This window comes from Varanus komodoensis, unplaced genomic scaffold, assembly GCF_004798865.1.
Source record: "Varanus komodoensis strain SLA01 unplaced genomic scaffold, ASM479886v1 scaffold102, whole genome shotgun sequence".
Classification (NCBI taxonomy): domain Eukaryota; kingdom Metazoa; phylum Chordata; class Lepidosauria; order Squamata; family Varanidae; genus Varanus; species Varanus komodoensis.
In genome coordinates, this window is record NW_025335279.1 from 193702 (window position 1) to 207402 (window position 13701).

The window sequence follows — 13701 nt, forward strand, 5'->3', positions numbered from 1 at the left end:
TTATCTCTAGGCTGAGGGGAAGGGAAAAAGGGGAAAACTCTTCTTCCAGCTCTTGCTTTCTTCTTCTTCATCCTCATCCTCACAACACATGTAAAATTAGTACTTAGTATAACAAACTGGATAGAGAGAAAACCCTGCTCTTCTCCAGGCACCATTTTATGGTATCAAGAAAGGCCATAAAGGAGAGAGCAGCTCGCTGACTACTTACGCAGATCTTGCTGGCTGTCAGAAAAGCGGAGTAGGTAGATTCCGGAGGATCCACCAGGGCCCCACTGCATTCAATTCCATTTACTCCCCAGGAATGCTGTACTGCAGCCTTCCCCAACCAGGTGCCTGCCAGAGAAACGGGACTGCAATTCCCATCGCTTCTAGGGATGATGAGAGTTGCACGTCCACAGGGCACCAGGTTGGGAAACGCTGCTGTGCAAGATCGCAGGCTTAGAGACGGCATGTCTCGAAACACCAGTAGCGATGGGCCAACTATGAGAGAGGACTACCGCCCGGTCTTTGAGGCCTTGGCTGGCTGGCTTGGCATGCAGAAGGGCTTCCGTCTTCAGTCCCTGCCATCTCCAGGCAGAGCTGGGAAAGACCTCTGCCTAAAACTCTGCGCCGGCTCTGCTCCCTGGTGAGGGCGTTACTCTGCCTTGCCCTGGTGTGAGGCAGCTACGGATGTTCCCAAGATACAACGTTCTGTCAAGACCTGAAGCCCTCAAGGGGTTGCATCTCTAGAGTGGATTCTCTTGTGTCTCCGAAGGGACGCTTTGTGACCAAAACTCTGCCCACAGTCTGAGCATTCGTACGGCTTCTCCCCCGTGTGCACCCTTTTGTGATTGACCAGGTTAGAGTTTGTGCTGAACTTCTGCCCGCAATCGGAGCACTGGTACGGCTTCTCCCCCGTGTGCACCCGCTTGTGGTTGACCAGGTTGGAGCTCGTGCTGAAGCCCTTCCCGCACTCGGTGCACTCGAAGGGCTTCTCCCCCGTGTGCGTCCGCTCGTGGATGAGAAGTTTGGACCGGCTGATGAAGCTCTTCTTGCAGTAGTTGCACTTGTGGGTTTCTTCTCCCAGCTGTGCCTTCTTCCCTGTGTGCAGCCTCTCATGTTTGCGAAGGTAGGAGCTGGAAATGAAGCTCTTCCCGCACTCGGCGCATTCGTACGGCTTCTCCCCGGTGTGGGTCCTCCCGTGTATTATGAGGTCCGCTTTCTGATTGAAGCTCTTGCCGCACTCCAGGCACTCGTAGGGCTTCTCCCCCGTGTGGGTCCGGATGTGAATGACAAGCTGCGGCCTGTGAACAAAACTCTGGCCGCACTCGGAGCACTTGTACGGCTTCTCCCCCGTGTGCACCCGCTTGTGGGTGATGAGGTTGGAGCTGGAGGTGAAGCTCTTCCCACACATGGGGCACTCATAGGGTTTCTCCCCTGTGTGGGTCCTCTCGTGCACGATGAGTGAGGCTTTGTCGCTGAAGCTCCGGCCGCAGCTGGAGCATTTGTATGGCTTCTCGCCCGTGTGGACGCGCATGTGCTTCATCAGGTTGCAGTTCGTGCTGAAACACTTGCCGCACTCCGAGCACTTGTACGGCTTCTCCCCCGTGTGTGTCCTCTCGTGGATGATCATGTGAGCACTGTTGTTGGAGACCTTCCCGCAATAGGTGCAGGTGTAAAGTTTCTGGGCCTTCTGGTTCCGCGGGAAGTCGAAGCTCCGACGCAGGACGGTTCCCCAGCTGGGGCCGGTCTTTTTCCTCTTTGCTTTGTGACTTCCCTCGGCAAGGCTGCATCCTCGCAAGCTTTCGGCGTGAAGGAAACCCTCAAATTCTGTCCGGCTCTCTCCCTGGTCTCCTTGGCTCTGCTCATTGGGAAGCCTCTCTCCCAACCCACAAACTTGGAAAAATGTCCCATTAAGTCTGGCCAAGGACAGTCCACTCATGCCTACTTGCGGATGTCTTTCAAATGGGAACGTCTCCTCCCCGTTCTCATATGCTTGGTCATTGCCTGCTGAAACAAAGGAAGAATTTATAATACGGACATAACACGAAGCCATAACCTAGCCCCCATCCCAGTCTCGTGGGGCTTGGTGCTCACCCTCTGGCTCAACGGTTGAGAAGGAGACCTGAAGCTTCTACTTCCATCTTTGATTAACCTCAACTTGCCATGTTGTCCAAGCCTGGAAAAATTGAGGTTAATCTTAACCATGGTTAGTGAAAATGAGATAATGTCAAACCATGGTTCATGGAGCAGGCTTGTTTTCAGTAACTGTAGTTAAGGCTAACCATGGTCTAAGAATGGGAGAATAACATAGTTAAGCAAAAATGGAAGCAGATGTACTCAGGTCCATCCTTGAAGCTGCACTAGAGGAGAGTGAAGAGGGAGTGTGTGAGCCTTAGCAGAGGCTAGCTGTGTTCTTGTAATGCTAAACCATAGTTTAGTGTTATGTCTGAAAGCAGCCAGACCCTCTAAACAGAGAAGAGAGTGCATACTGCAAAATGAATTTATGAGAACTATAATTAAGCCTAATTCTGTATAACCTACTCCTGCCTTCATGTAACTGCACAACATAAAAGTTAATGCCACATTTACGACAGCATAAAAGACCTTAAAAATAGAAAACTGTAAATCTTATGGAAAGTCAAGTAATCAAATGGAAATGCAAGGATGGGAGGACTGACTGGCATAACTACATGATTATTTGCATTGCGACAAAGATTATGGCTTTATATTTTATTGTTTAATGATGACAACTGTAGTTTGCCTTTCATGTTTTAATTTTTTAATAAACAGAATATAATTAATTCATTGATTGATTATGTGGCAAAGTCCCACTGAGCAAACCCCACCACCCCAAAACTAACAAACTGAAATATATTAATGCAATAAAAGCATTATACACAAAACACATTTTCGTGTTACGTATTTGAATGATGTAGGGTATTTTGACTTTTAATTTTTGAAGCCATATAGTTGACTTGTATGTTTTGGTCTATTCGGTCGATTTTTATTATGTAACACATTCTGGTTTGTCATGTTTTTGATTGTTCCTATAGATTTCCTTGTACAGCTTTTGGTTGCGAAGTCCAACCGAGAACTTTCCATTGCCAGTTTTCCGCTTTACAGAAAGCAGGGCTTTATCAACGTAATAGGCCAGATCAACCTTAATTTTGTGCCAGGCAGTTAACAGAACAAGAAACCTCAATGCTACCATCTGAGTGCTGCCAAGGGGGCATTTCTGTCCAACGTAGATTTCCCTCGGGATCGTGACGAGGTCAGAAGCGCTTTAATTTGCTTTCGACACCTCACAGAATCATAGAATAGTAGAGCTGGAAGAGGCCAGAAGGCCACTGGGTCCACCCCCTGCTGCTGCAGGACTCCAATTTACACCATCCCACTCGGGTGACTGTCTAGACGCTTTTCGAACGTCTCCAGCCAAGGAGAGTGTCGTTCTGCTCTGACAGTGAGGAAGTTCTTCCTGGTGTCTAGTCTAAACCTGGTTTCTTTTAACTTGGGTCCATTATTCCATGTCCTGCACTCTGAAATGGAAGAGATCTTGTCCCTCCTCTTTGTGACAGCCTTTCAGGTACTTCTAGAGTGCTATCCTATCTCCCTTCACTCTTCTCTTCTAGAAGCTGAACATGCCCAGTTCTCCCAATCTTTCCTCAAAGGGCTTTGCCTCCAGTCCCGGAATCACCTTCATTGCCCTCCTCTCTACCCTTCCTAGCTTTTCTGCGTCTTTTTTGAACTTAGGTGCCCAGAACTGGCCACAGGACTCCAGGTAAGGTCTGACTAGTGCCGAGTAGAGGGGAACTAGTACTTCACGTGTTTTGGAAGTGATGCTTCTGTTGATGCAGCCCAAAATAGCATCTGGGCTTTTTGCAGCTGCATCGCATTGTTGGCTCATATGCAGCTCGTGATCTACAACAACCCCAAGATCCTTCTCCTTTGCAGTATGTTTGCAGTATGATATTCAGACATCTGCCTTGTCCCCAGTGGATGCTGTTTGTGTTAAACAACAACATGCACACCGGCAACAATATGCACTCGGTATCATGCCTAACTGGATCTTTCGAAAATGTTCCTGCTATGGGTCTTCTTCGAAGTGCTGTCCCCCAGATGTCTTGGACGTCCATGTCTATCTGCAGCCAGTAGGACCGATGGGCAGCAGTGCTGGGAGCTGTATTCAAAACACCTGGAGGATGCCAGATTGGAGGATACCATCAGGCCATCTGCTCCTGATGATCTTCACGGACTGTTTGCAGCTCTCCAAATTGTCAATCCCACAGCCCTAAATGGAATTCCAGGGACTGATCCCGGACTCCTCTGGATGCAGAGCACATTTTCTGCCACTGAACTGGAAGTCTTCAAGTTCTGGAAGTTTAATCCTGACAGCATTCTGAAAATTTTGGTCAAGGAAGAGGAACGCCCCCCACCTGCCCCACAACCGACCAGCCTCCAAATTGTAAGAACATCTTCGAGGATCCAGACCCTTGTGATACCTTACCCAGAAAGGTGACCTCCCCTTCACTCTCTTCCTCAGCATCTGCTGAGAGCGAGACATTCACAGTTTCTGATGGATCCTGCTCCGACTTTGGGGAATGAGCAGCCATGTCTTCTATAGGCCATGAAACCTGCAACAGAGAAGAACACAATGGCAAACTTCAGAAAGCGAATGGCGGAGGTTGTACCTGAGATAGTTCACCATAAAACGCATTTGAAGAAACTTTTGGCTCCAAACCAAAGTGGGTCAGAGCATGAGAAGCATTTTTAATACTCTGGCATTATTCATGACTATAGAAAGTCACCACATTCAGTTTAATGGGACTTAGTTCAAGGTAAGTAAAATAAAAACAGTAACAACAACAACAACAACAACAACGCAACAGCAAGAGCATGAGTGAAAATGTGAGCAAGTGTTTTGCTTGCCAATGCAGCCCCTTCGCACCTCCTGTCAAATGAACAAACCTGGGAGCCGAAGGGCTGTCCTTTCCCATTCCGTCGAAACATGGTTTGAAGTTGGTTTACTATCCAGCTCAGGGAAAAAGATGGTAAACAGCATGAACAAAGAAGCTGCCCATGCAGAGAATGGATTTTCCATAACCCGGCTGGGATATGATCCTCCGAACACAACCTTTCCTTGAATTAAAACAACTGTGTAAAGAAGAGCAATGTAATGATCAGTGTATTACAATGGGAAAGGGGGTGAGGCTGCAAGAGGGAACTCAATCCCCCCATGACTTACGCAGCTGGAGGAAAAATACCTTGGAGGGTAGCAATTTAGATCCAGAAAATCCTGTTGGAGAGAAACACCTCCTTTCCCACTGCCTTTCCTCTAGCAAAAGTCATAGGCTCCTTATTTACATAGTAACAAAGAAACAGAGCCAGTCAGAAGGGGCCTCCTGGGCCATCTAGTCTGATCCCTGGCTCCAGCTGGCTCCGCTCAGCACATACCCACCATGGGCATGTCTAGCCTATCTTTGAACACCCTCAATGATGGGGCCTCAACCGCCTCCTGTGGAAGCCCTTTCCATACCCTTGGGGTACTTCCTGGCATCCAAATTCAACCTTGGTTCCTTGAGCTTGGCTCTGCTGGAGTGCATCCAACCTTCCTCTGCAGAGAGAACGGGTTTCTACCCACCTCTGTGTGACACCCCCTCACATACCTACACCCCCCCCACATACCTTTAAGTTAAATAAGAATAGCAGAAGATCTGACTGAAGTGCAGTCTGTTCTGAGATGGCTTTGAAAATCATAGAATAGTAGAGTTGGAGGGGGCCATGAAGGCCATCGGACCCAACCCCCTGCTGCAGGACACCAATGAATGAGACCAATTCAGGAAGGGGGCCAGGAAACACAGAAACAGAGCGAGTCAGAAGGGGCCTCCCAGGGGACCATCTAGTCTGACCTCCGGCACCAGCCGGCTCAGCCCACGACGCACCCACCATGTGCACGTCCAGCCTATCTTTGAATGTGCTGAGAATGCGTTGAGAATGAAGCCACAGGCAATGGCAGGAGACAACTTGGCACGAAGCAACTGGAGAGCAGCTTTTTGTCCCGAGTGTTCAAGAGAAGCTGTCTTCAGAGGCACTGTGCCCTGATCACCCAATGCTGGAAGCGAGCCGCAAGGAAGGACTTCTGCTGGAACGCCCTGCGCCTTGGAGGCAGTGGACTGGGCCACTGGGCAAATGGGATGCATGACGAGATGGACCCTTGGTCCCGCCCAGCATAGAAAGACCTCTTTCATGGCTAGTCGTTTGGTTTCTCCCAGTAATATTGTTTTACACTGGTCTTGTAAGACTCTACTATTATTTCTTGATAGGTGCATGCTACTTTCAAGAAACAATTGCAAAGGTGTTTCATTGGGTGGGAAATATTTGCTTGGCTGGTACCTGCTCCATTATCCTCTGAACGGTGGCACCAGACCTGTGGAATTCTCTTCCCAGCAAGGTGCCATAAGCACCACTGGAATACATTTTCATGCGAAAAGATGGCTTATGTATGACTTCTGCTGTTTCAAACTGATTTCTGGCTTCTCTGGAGCTGCATTTTATAAATGATGCTTCACCCTGAACATTCTGATATGAATTTGCATGTTATTGTCATGTTTAATTGTGGTCTGCCTTTGAAACTTGTGTTTGACAACCAAGATGTACCTCATGCAAGTACATCACATGTGCTCACCTTCTCTTGCAGGCCCTCAGTGTCTTGCAGCCGCAACAAGAAATCCTCCGCCAGGGCCACTGCCTGCACACAGGTCTCCGGCTCGCATTCCTTGACCCAGCTCTGCATTTCCTCAGGCAAGATCGTCAGGAACTGCTCCAGGATCACCAGCTCCAGGATCTGCTCCTTGGTTCGCCTCTCCGGCTTCAGCCACTGATAGCAAAGCTCCTGAAGGTGGAGAAATACCTCCCGGGGTCCCTCGGCCTCTGCATAGCAGAACTGCCTGAAATGCTGCCGGTCCATTTCCAAGCTAGCAGGGTCTTCCTCTCCCAGCATCTCTTCCTTCACTTTTACCGAGGAAATTGGGTCTTCGCCATCCTCGCTGAGGTCAGGCGGCATCCAGGTCTCTCCCTCTCTTGCAGGCCACTGGCAGGCGTCAGCGGCTCCCTTGAAAGGGGCCTGGGGTGAGCTGACCCCCTCCCCTGACAGGAGTGGACTGGGCAGCTGTGAATTCCCCCACCCTGAACGAGGAGGCTGCATGGCCATCAGGAAGTCCTGCCACTGGGCACCCCAGCGTGGCACCTGCTGCTGCTGCGGCCCGTCCTCCGGCTCCTGCTTGATCTGGTGCGAGTCCGTCCCAGCCAGCAGCTCTCCGTCCAGCCCAGCTTGCGGATTCTTTCCTTTAAAGTCCAATTTCTCGGCATACATGGGTTGCGCTTCCATTTCTAGCCCCACTTTCTGGAAAAGAAATAGAACATCAGCTAACACAAAGGAAAACACCCTTGTGATTTCACACACATACATCTGACTGCACTGGCTGAAATCCTGCTCTATCTGCCTTTGAAATAGCATTACCAGGGGCATCGAAATCCCTTTATACCTGATGTTCCGGCGGGCAAGGGCATCGGTTTTGTTACACTGGCCCCCACCTGTACATGCTCCCCCCAGCTGCAGGCTGCAAAGGACAAGTTTGGTGGGCTTAGAAAGACGGTTTTGGGGGAAAAGGAGGGGATCCCCAAAGTGAAGCGACCCAGGGCCAACCCTAGCAGGAGCTACTGGTGGCAGACTGGGAGGGAAATCTTGAGATTAACACCTGGTTAGGTACTTAATATCACCACGTGCAACTTCAGCCCAGCCAAACGGAGTCTTACAGAGAGACTTTAAAAAAAAGGAAATGCAGGTTGTTCTCAAGGAAGAGTAAATAATTAACTAAAGGTCATCATGATCACATTTCAGGTATTTCAAACTTTTCTTACATGAACATTTCTAAAAACAAAAATGAAGCATGGGTAACCATGTTTGGTAGTTCAGACAAGTTGAAATTATTATTTTTTGTTTATTTCCTTTCTATACCACCCCATAGCTGAAGCTCTCTGGGTAGTTTACGACGACACATGCTGGATCAGACCCAAGGTCCATCGAGCCCAGCAGTCTGTGCGCAAGCCAGCTGCCCACAGGATCCTTCAAGCAGGATGAGGGCAAGCCCAAGTTCCCCAGCAACTGGTGTGTGGAGGCAGGCCGCCTCTGGTGAAGAAGGGAGCACGTGGCCAGTGGGGCTAGTAGCCACGGAGAGCCTCCTCCCTCACGCATCTGTCCAATCCCTTTTTAAAGTGATCCAAATTGGTGGTCACCACCACTTCCTGTGCCAGCAAATCCCATCTTTTTAACTATGTGCTGTGAAGTCCCTCCTTTTTTCTGTCCTAAACCTCCCACCAATCAGCTCCATGGAACGACCCATTCAAGTATGATGGGAGAGGGAGAAAAAGGCCCCCCTCTCCACTTTCTCCTCCCTTTGCATTGTTTTAAACACCCCTATCGTGACTCCCCTCACTCGCCCCTTTTTCTAAGCTGAACAGACCCAGTGGCAGCCACTCCTCCTCGGGGTGCTGCTCCAGCCCCGATCGTTTTTGCTGCCCTTCTCTGTACTTTTTCCAACTCAATCATCTCCCTTTTCAGGGAAGGCGGCCAGAACCGAACACAATATTCCAAGTGCAGTAGCACCAAAGATTTATATAAGAGTAAGAATTAGGCAGTTCTATTTTCAATTCTGTTCCTAATGAGGCCTAGCGGAAGTCTGCCTTTGCCACAGCAGCTGAACTCTGGGCTGGCATTTTCATCGAACTGTCCACCCCTCTCCCCCCAAGATCCCTTTCTTACTCAGTCACTGCCTTTTCAGATCCCATCAGTCTATACTTGAAGTTGAGATTTTTCGCCCAAACATGCATCGTTCTACACTTGCTTATAATTAACTGCATTTGGCATTTTGATGCCCATTATCCCAGCTTGGAGAAATCTTTTGGGAACACCTCACAATCCCTTTTGGTGTTAACCATCCTAAAGAGTTTAGTGTCATCAGCACACTTAGCTACTTTACTACCCACGCCGAATTTCTAATGGCCCCAATGCCTTCCTTAGCTGCTTTCCAGATTGTTTATGAAGAGGCCGAGGAGCAGTGGTCTTCACACAGGAGCCTGTGGGACTTCACTGGGGTCATCTCTCCATTGGGAGAAGCTGCCATTGGTTCCCACCCTCCGCCTTCTGTTCCCTAATGAATTAGTGATCCAGAAGAGGGCCCCTCCCCCTTCTATTCCACGGCTGCTTAATTTGCTCAGGAGCCTTTGGTGTAGGTCCTTAAAAACGGATCATTCTCCAATCCTTTGGCACAAGGGCTAATTTTAGGGACAAGTTAAATATTTGGTACAAAGGTTGGACATTTCTTGCTTGAGTTCTTTGATAACTCTAGGATGGATCCAGCTGGACTGGTTGACTTGCCGACTTTCATTTTGCGAATCAGATCAAGAATTTCCTCTTTCGTTACTACCATCTTCCGTAATTCCTCAGGCTCCCTTCCGGAATACATAAGCTCAGGGAAAGGTCTGCATCTTCAGCTCTGAAGACTGACAGAAAGAATTCATTTGGCTGGTCAGCAATCTCCGTGCCACCCCGAGCGCTCCTTCAATTGCATTATCCTCCAGTCCAATGGCCCAGCTGCTCCCTTAGCTGCTTGCTTTCTTCTGAAATATTTAAAAAATTCTTTATTGCCAGCCTTGATATTGTTAGCGTTGTACTCCTCAAACTATTTCCTTGCTTCTCTGATTGTCAGCTTGCATATCCCTTGTTTTATCCACATTTTAAAAAGCGTTTCAGTGTCATTCAGCATCTCTTTATTTCTGATGTTCAGGTGGGTCGTGTCAAAGGGGAGTCATGTTAAGCTTGTACCACCGATACACGCGCCATCCATCTTGTTGTCCCTTACGTTTTTTTCCATTTGGGCAAGACTTCCATTTTCTGAAGGAAGCTTTCTTTTCTCTAATAGTTTCCTAGAATCTATTTTTAATCATGCAAAACCATGTATAAAAATGATAACAGTAGATGATTATTTTATTAGAAATAACTTAAGTTCCCATACAAGGGAGACAGCTTTTGATATGTCCAGAAAGCCTTGTTCCAAATGCTAATAAAAGGAGATAGGGTTTACAACAATTGTACTGGATTCTAGTCTTCTTATTATTCTATTGTATTTTATATTTTAATTGTTTGAATGGCGTTTTAGTTTCTAACTGTTTGGAATCGACTCAAAGAACACTGGTTATTGGGCAGATTAAAAGTGAATGAACAAATAAATAACTTTTTAAAAATATTGGTGGGAGAGGGAACCAACTGCAGTTTCTAAAAATGTGTAGCTTACAAATAGTTGTCTGCAGTTCTATTCTGATTTCCAAGACAGTAACTCCTATCAAATTTTTGAAATTCAATTTAAAGTTAAGAAAACATGAGATGGGGAAAATCAAGTCCCCGTACAAATGGTTAAGTCAAGGAGTAACACAATTCTCTCCTCTGCTAACCCATGAACTCCGCTTATGATACCCGATTTTATAAAATTTAACATTTATTTCTGCTTCACAGTGAACTGCTGGTCTTCTGCTGTCTACCCTCTATTTCCCAGAAAGCTTTTGGTGTTCAGCTGCCTTTATTCCCCAGAATGCCTCTCGGATAACGTTCGTTCGTTCATTTATTTTATTTGCATCCCACCTTTTTTCTTTCAAGGAACTCAAGGCAGCTTACATAATTCTCCCAATCCTACCCTCACAGTAACAACCCTGTGACTGCAAACGCAGAGACGTTCTCAGGAAGTAAACACAGCAGATGCTTGGAAGCAAGCACACAGCTTGGGACCCCTCCCGGCCATTAGGAGGGGAAAGGGCGATGAGAGACGCCTGCTGCTTCGAGGTGGGGACACCTGGCAAGTGGCAATCCGTCACCCTGTGAATGCTGGGGGAGTGGCTCCATGGAGTGGGAAGAGGAGTGGGAAGTGGGGAGTGGGAAGTGGGGAGACCAGGACTGACCCAAGACTGGGGAAGGACCAAGAGGGAAGACACGGCGGGAGGGCAAGGGGAGCTGCGGACAGAAATGGGAGGTGGCTTGCCGGGAAGCCCAGTACGGAGCAGAAGGCAAAGAAGAGCACTCTGTGACAGAGGGGTGTGGAAGTGGGCATGAGTGAGTGTACAAAGAAAACAGTGGATTCGAAGAAGTCTTTGTTCGGAGACTCACACCCTCTCTCCCCTTTGTATGCAAATTCTTGGGTACTTGGTCTTCAGACATCACCAGTTTCACTTTCTCTGGTGACTGGTGGGGCTCACCCCAGAAGCCATTCTGTTAGTGGGTTGTTGTACGTGCCATCAAGCCGTCTCCGACTTGCAAAGTCCTATGAATGAGACCCCTCCAAAATCTCCTGTCTGTGGCAGCCCTGCTCAGCTCTTGCAAACTCATAGCTGTGGCTTCCTGTATGGACTAGATCCATTTCACAACGGGTCTTCTGCTTCTACCTTTGCCTTTGGCATTCCCTGTTTCATTACTGGATACCACTTGTGGCAGCCATTTTGTGAAGGTGCGCGTGAATTTTCTTTAGAAAATGGAGTGCCTAATAACCCCAAAATTTTGAAGTGTCAAAGTTATCGTGGATAGATATAGAAACGTAACACTAGTTTATTTATTATGGCTCTTAAAGGACAGTACAGTATGTCCTTACAAGATAGTTTTCTCCTGTTCATGTTTAGGTGACTATCTGTCAAAAATGGCTTGATAAGTTGCATTAGTTTTTTTGCAGAAGTTCCTACTGCACCTTGAACTACTTCTAAACCCACTGCATTCAAAATACATTGACTTGGCAAAAGGTATTTCTTCCAAATCTTCCTGCCTAGTATCTGCAGACAAACAGGGCATGACCATGGATGCTGCATTTTTAAAGAAAGGCTGTATCCTACTGATTCTCACCTTCTCTTTCCTTACATTTTTTTAAAACCTGGGCACAGTACAAGTGCCTGTTACAGTTTATGCAGATTCTTCAAACATAACCTTTTTATTCCTTTCAACATTTAGACTTCTGTCTTCCCATAGAGTGACAAAATGACTTTCTGTGCCCAGACTTTGCATTCAAAGTTAACTTTTAGCTCCTCTCATATGTAATGAAGTCCTTAATTTTATGTACCTTTCTAGTGTTAATTAACAATTTTAAGTCTTCCTTTAACAAAAAGTGCACCTAATACACATGCCTCAACACAGAAAACTATGCCTGATGAATTTTCCCCTCCTACATATATGCACTTTATATGATCATTTTTTTGTTTTTAATGTTTTGTAATATTGCTTATGCTTACTGTCCCGTGTGTTTTTGATTTTTGGTCTGATCCCTGAATTATTTCTCCTCACCGCTTGTTTATTTTTGAGGTAGCGTCTATGTCTCTTCTCTCGTAGTCTTCGTTCTTTTGTTGGCATGTTTTCTTACTTCCTTACTTTATTCCAGAGGCTAAAAAGATATTCAAGTTAAATGGTTAAAAACATTTGATGCTAAAGAATTCATCCTCCCCCTCCCTTTTGCACTGAGTCTTTTAGATTGCAAACCTGAGAGCAGGAATTCTCTTATCTATGCAAGTCTTTTTTTTTGTCTGAAGACCAGGTAAAATGCTGTAAGATGACAATCCCTCAGTTTAAGACCAGAATTAAGGTTATCTTGTATCTAAGCTCTGCAGCACCAGGAAATTTGATGATGATGATGATGATGATGATGATGATGATGATGTTTTTCATTTCTATACCACCCATAGTTGAAGCTCTCTGGACAGTTCACAACAAGCTATAAAAGCACTCTTGGCTTAAAAGATGTACCTTGTGATCAGTTAATTACTGTGTGCAATGTCACAAATTGTGCCTGGGTACAAATTATCCTCCATGTGCCCATAGGGGTCCCTCAGTTTTCCAGGCCCAGACCGAGAAGATGGAGTGCTTGAAAGCTGCAACAAAGACATACGCTGCCCTGGACCTGTATCACTTCACGAAGCATCTGAACCTTACTGGAGTCCTCTTACAAGCTGGCCCACGGCTAAGCACAACTTGTGACACTGTACAACAACACTGCTGCTCAGAGGGGGCACAGCTGTTAAGGCATTAGCCTTCGCTTTCCATTTCTTGACTTTGTGGAACTTAAGCCAGTATAAGATATCCTTAACACTGTTTGTTATCGTTGAATTTCCCTCGTTTTTAAAAAGGAAAGTTATTGTGTTATGGGGAAAACACATTAGCACATCTACACAGTAGATTTGTGCGCATAAACTGATATGCCCCTGGATGTTAAAAATAGCTTTCTTCTGAGTCGGAGGGCACAGGGCCCCAGCATATTTTCTTTTTTTGCTCCAAAATTACTGCCATCTTATCTCAGTGAACAGCTTCTCTCACCCTCAGGATGCTGACAGGAACACAGAAATTCAAAACACTGCAGTGACGCCAAAGTCCGAGTTTCAGAGGAAAGCTCAGCAACTCCGCCGGCAGCTGCTGCCACAGGTTTTCCCGGTAACTTCTAAACCATGGCTCAGAACTTCACCAGACCAACAAGGGCCTGTGTTCTTGACAACCCGGATTAAAATACCTAGAGGTTCTCCAGGATTTGGAAAAAAAACAAACAAACAGATGATCTGCTGAACTGCTCCTTGATTAAAAAGTGCCAATTATCAGCACTTTCTGACTTGCTTTATCTGTGGCAATTTGCACTGAGCCAGGCTGTT

The 13701-nt window shown here is 46.8% G+C and overlaps 2 protein-coding genes across 2 annotated transcripts in view; one reads left to right on the forward strand and one right to left on the reverse strand.

Moving 5' to 3' along the window:
* LOC123017816 overlaps positions 1-13701 on the forward strand; it is a 213904-nt gene that overhangs the window by 13691 nt on the left and 186512 nt on the right. The window lies entirely within an intron of this gene.
* Positions 710-13701, reverse strand: part of LOC123017815 — a 32922-nt gene continuing 19930 nt past the window's right edge. The window contains exons 5-8 of the mRNA XM_044419406.1: positions 7499-7598; positions 6665-7381; positions 4487-4613; positions 710-1989 (exon numbers count right to left, since the gene is read on the reverse strand). Of these exons, the coding sequence (XP_044275341.1) occupies positions 710-1989; positions 4487-4613; positions 6665-7381; positions 7499-7598 (2224 nt within the window). The remainder of the gene's footprint in view (positions 1990-4486; positions 4614-6664; positions 7382-7498; positions 7599-13701) is intronic.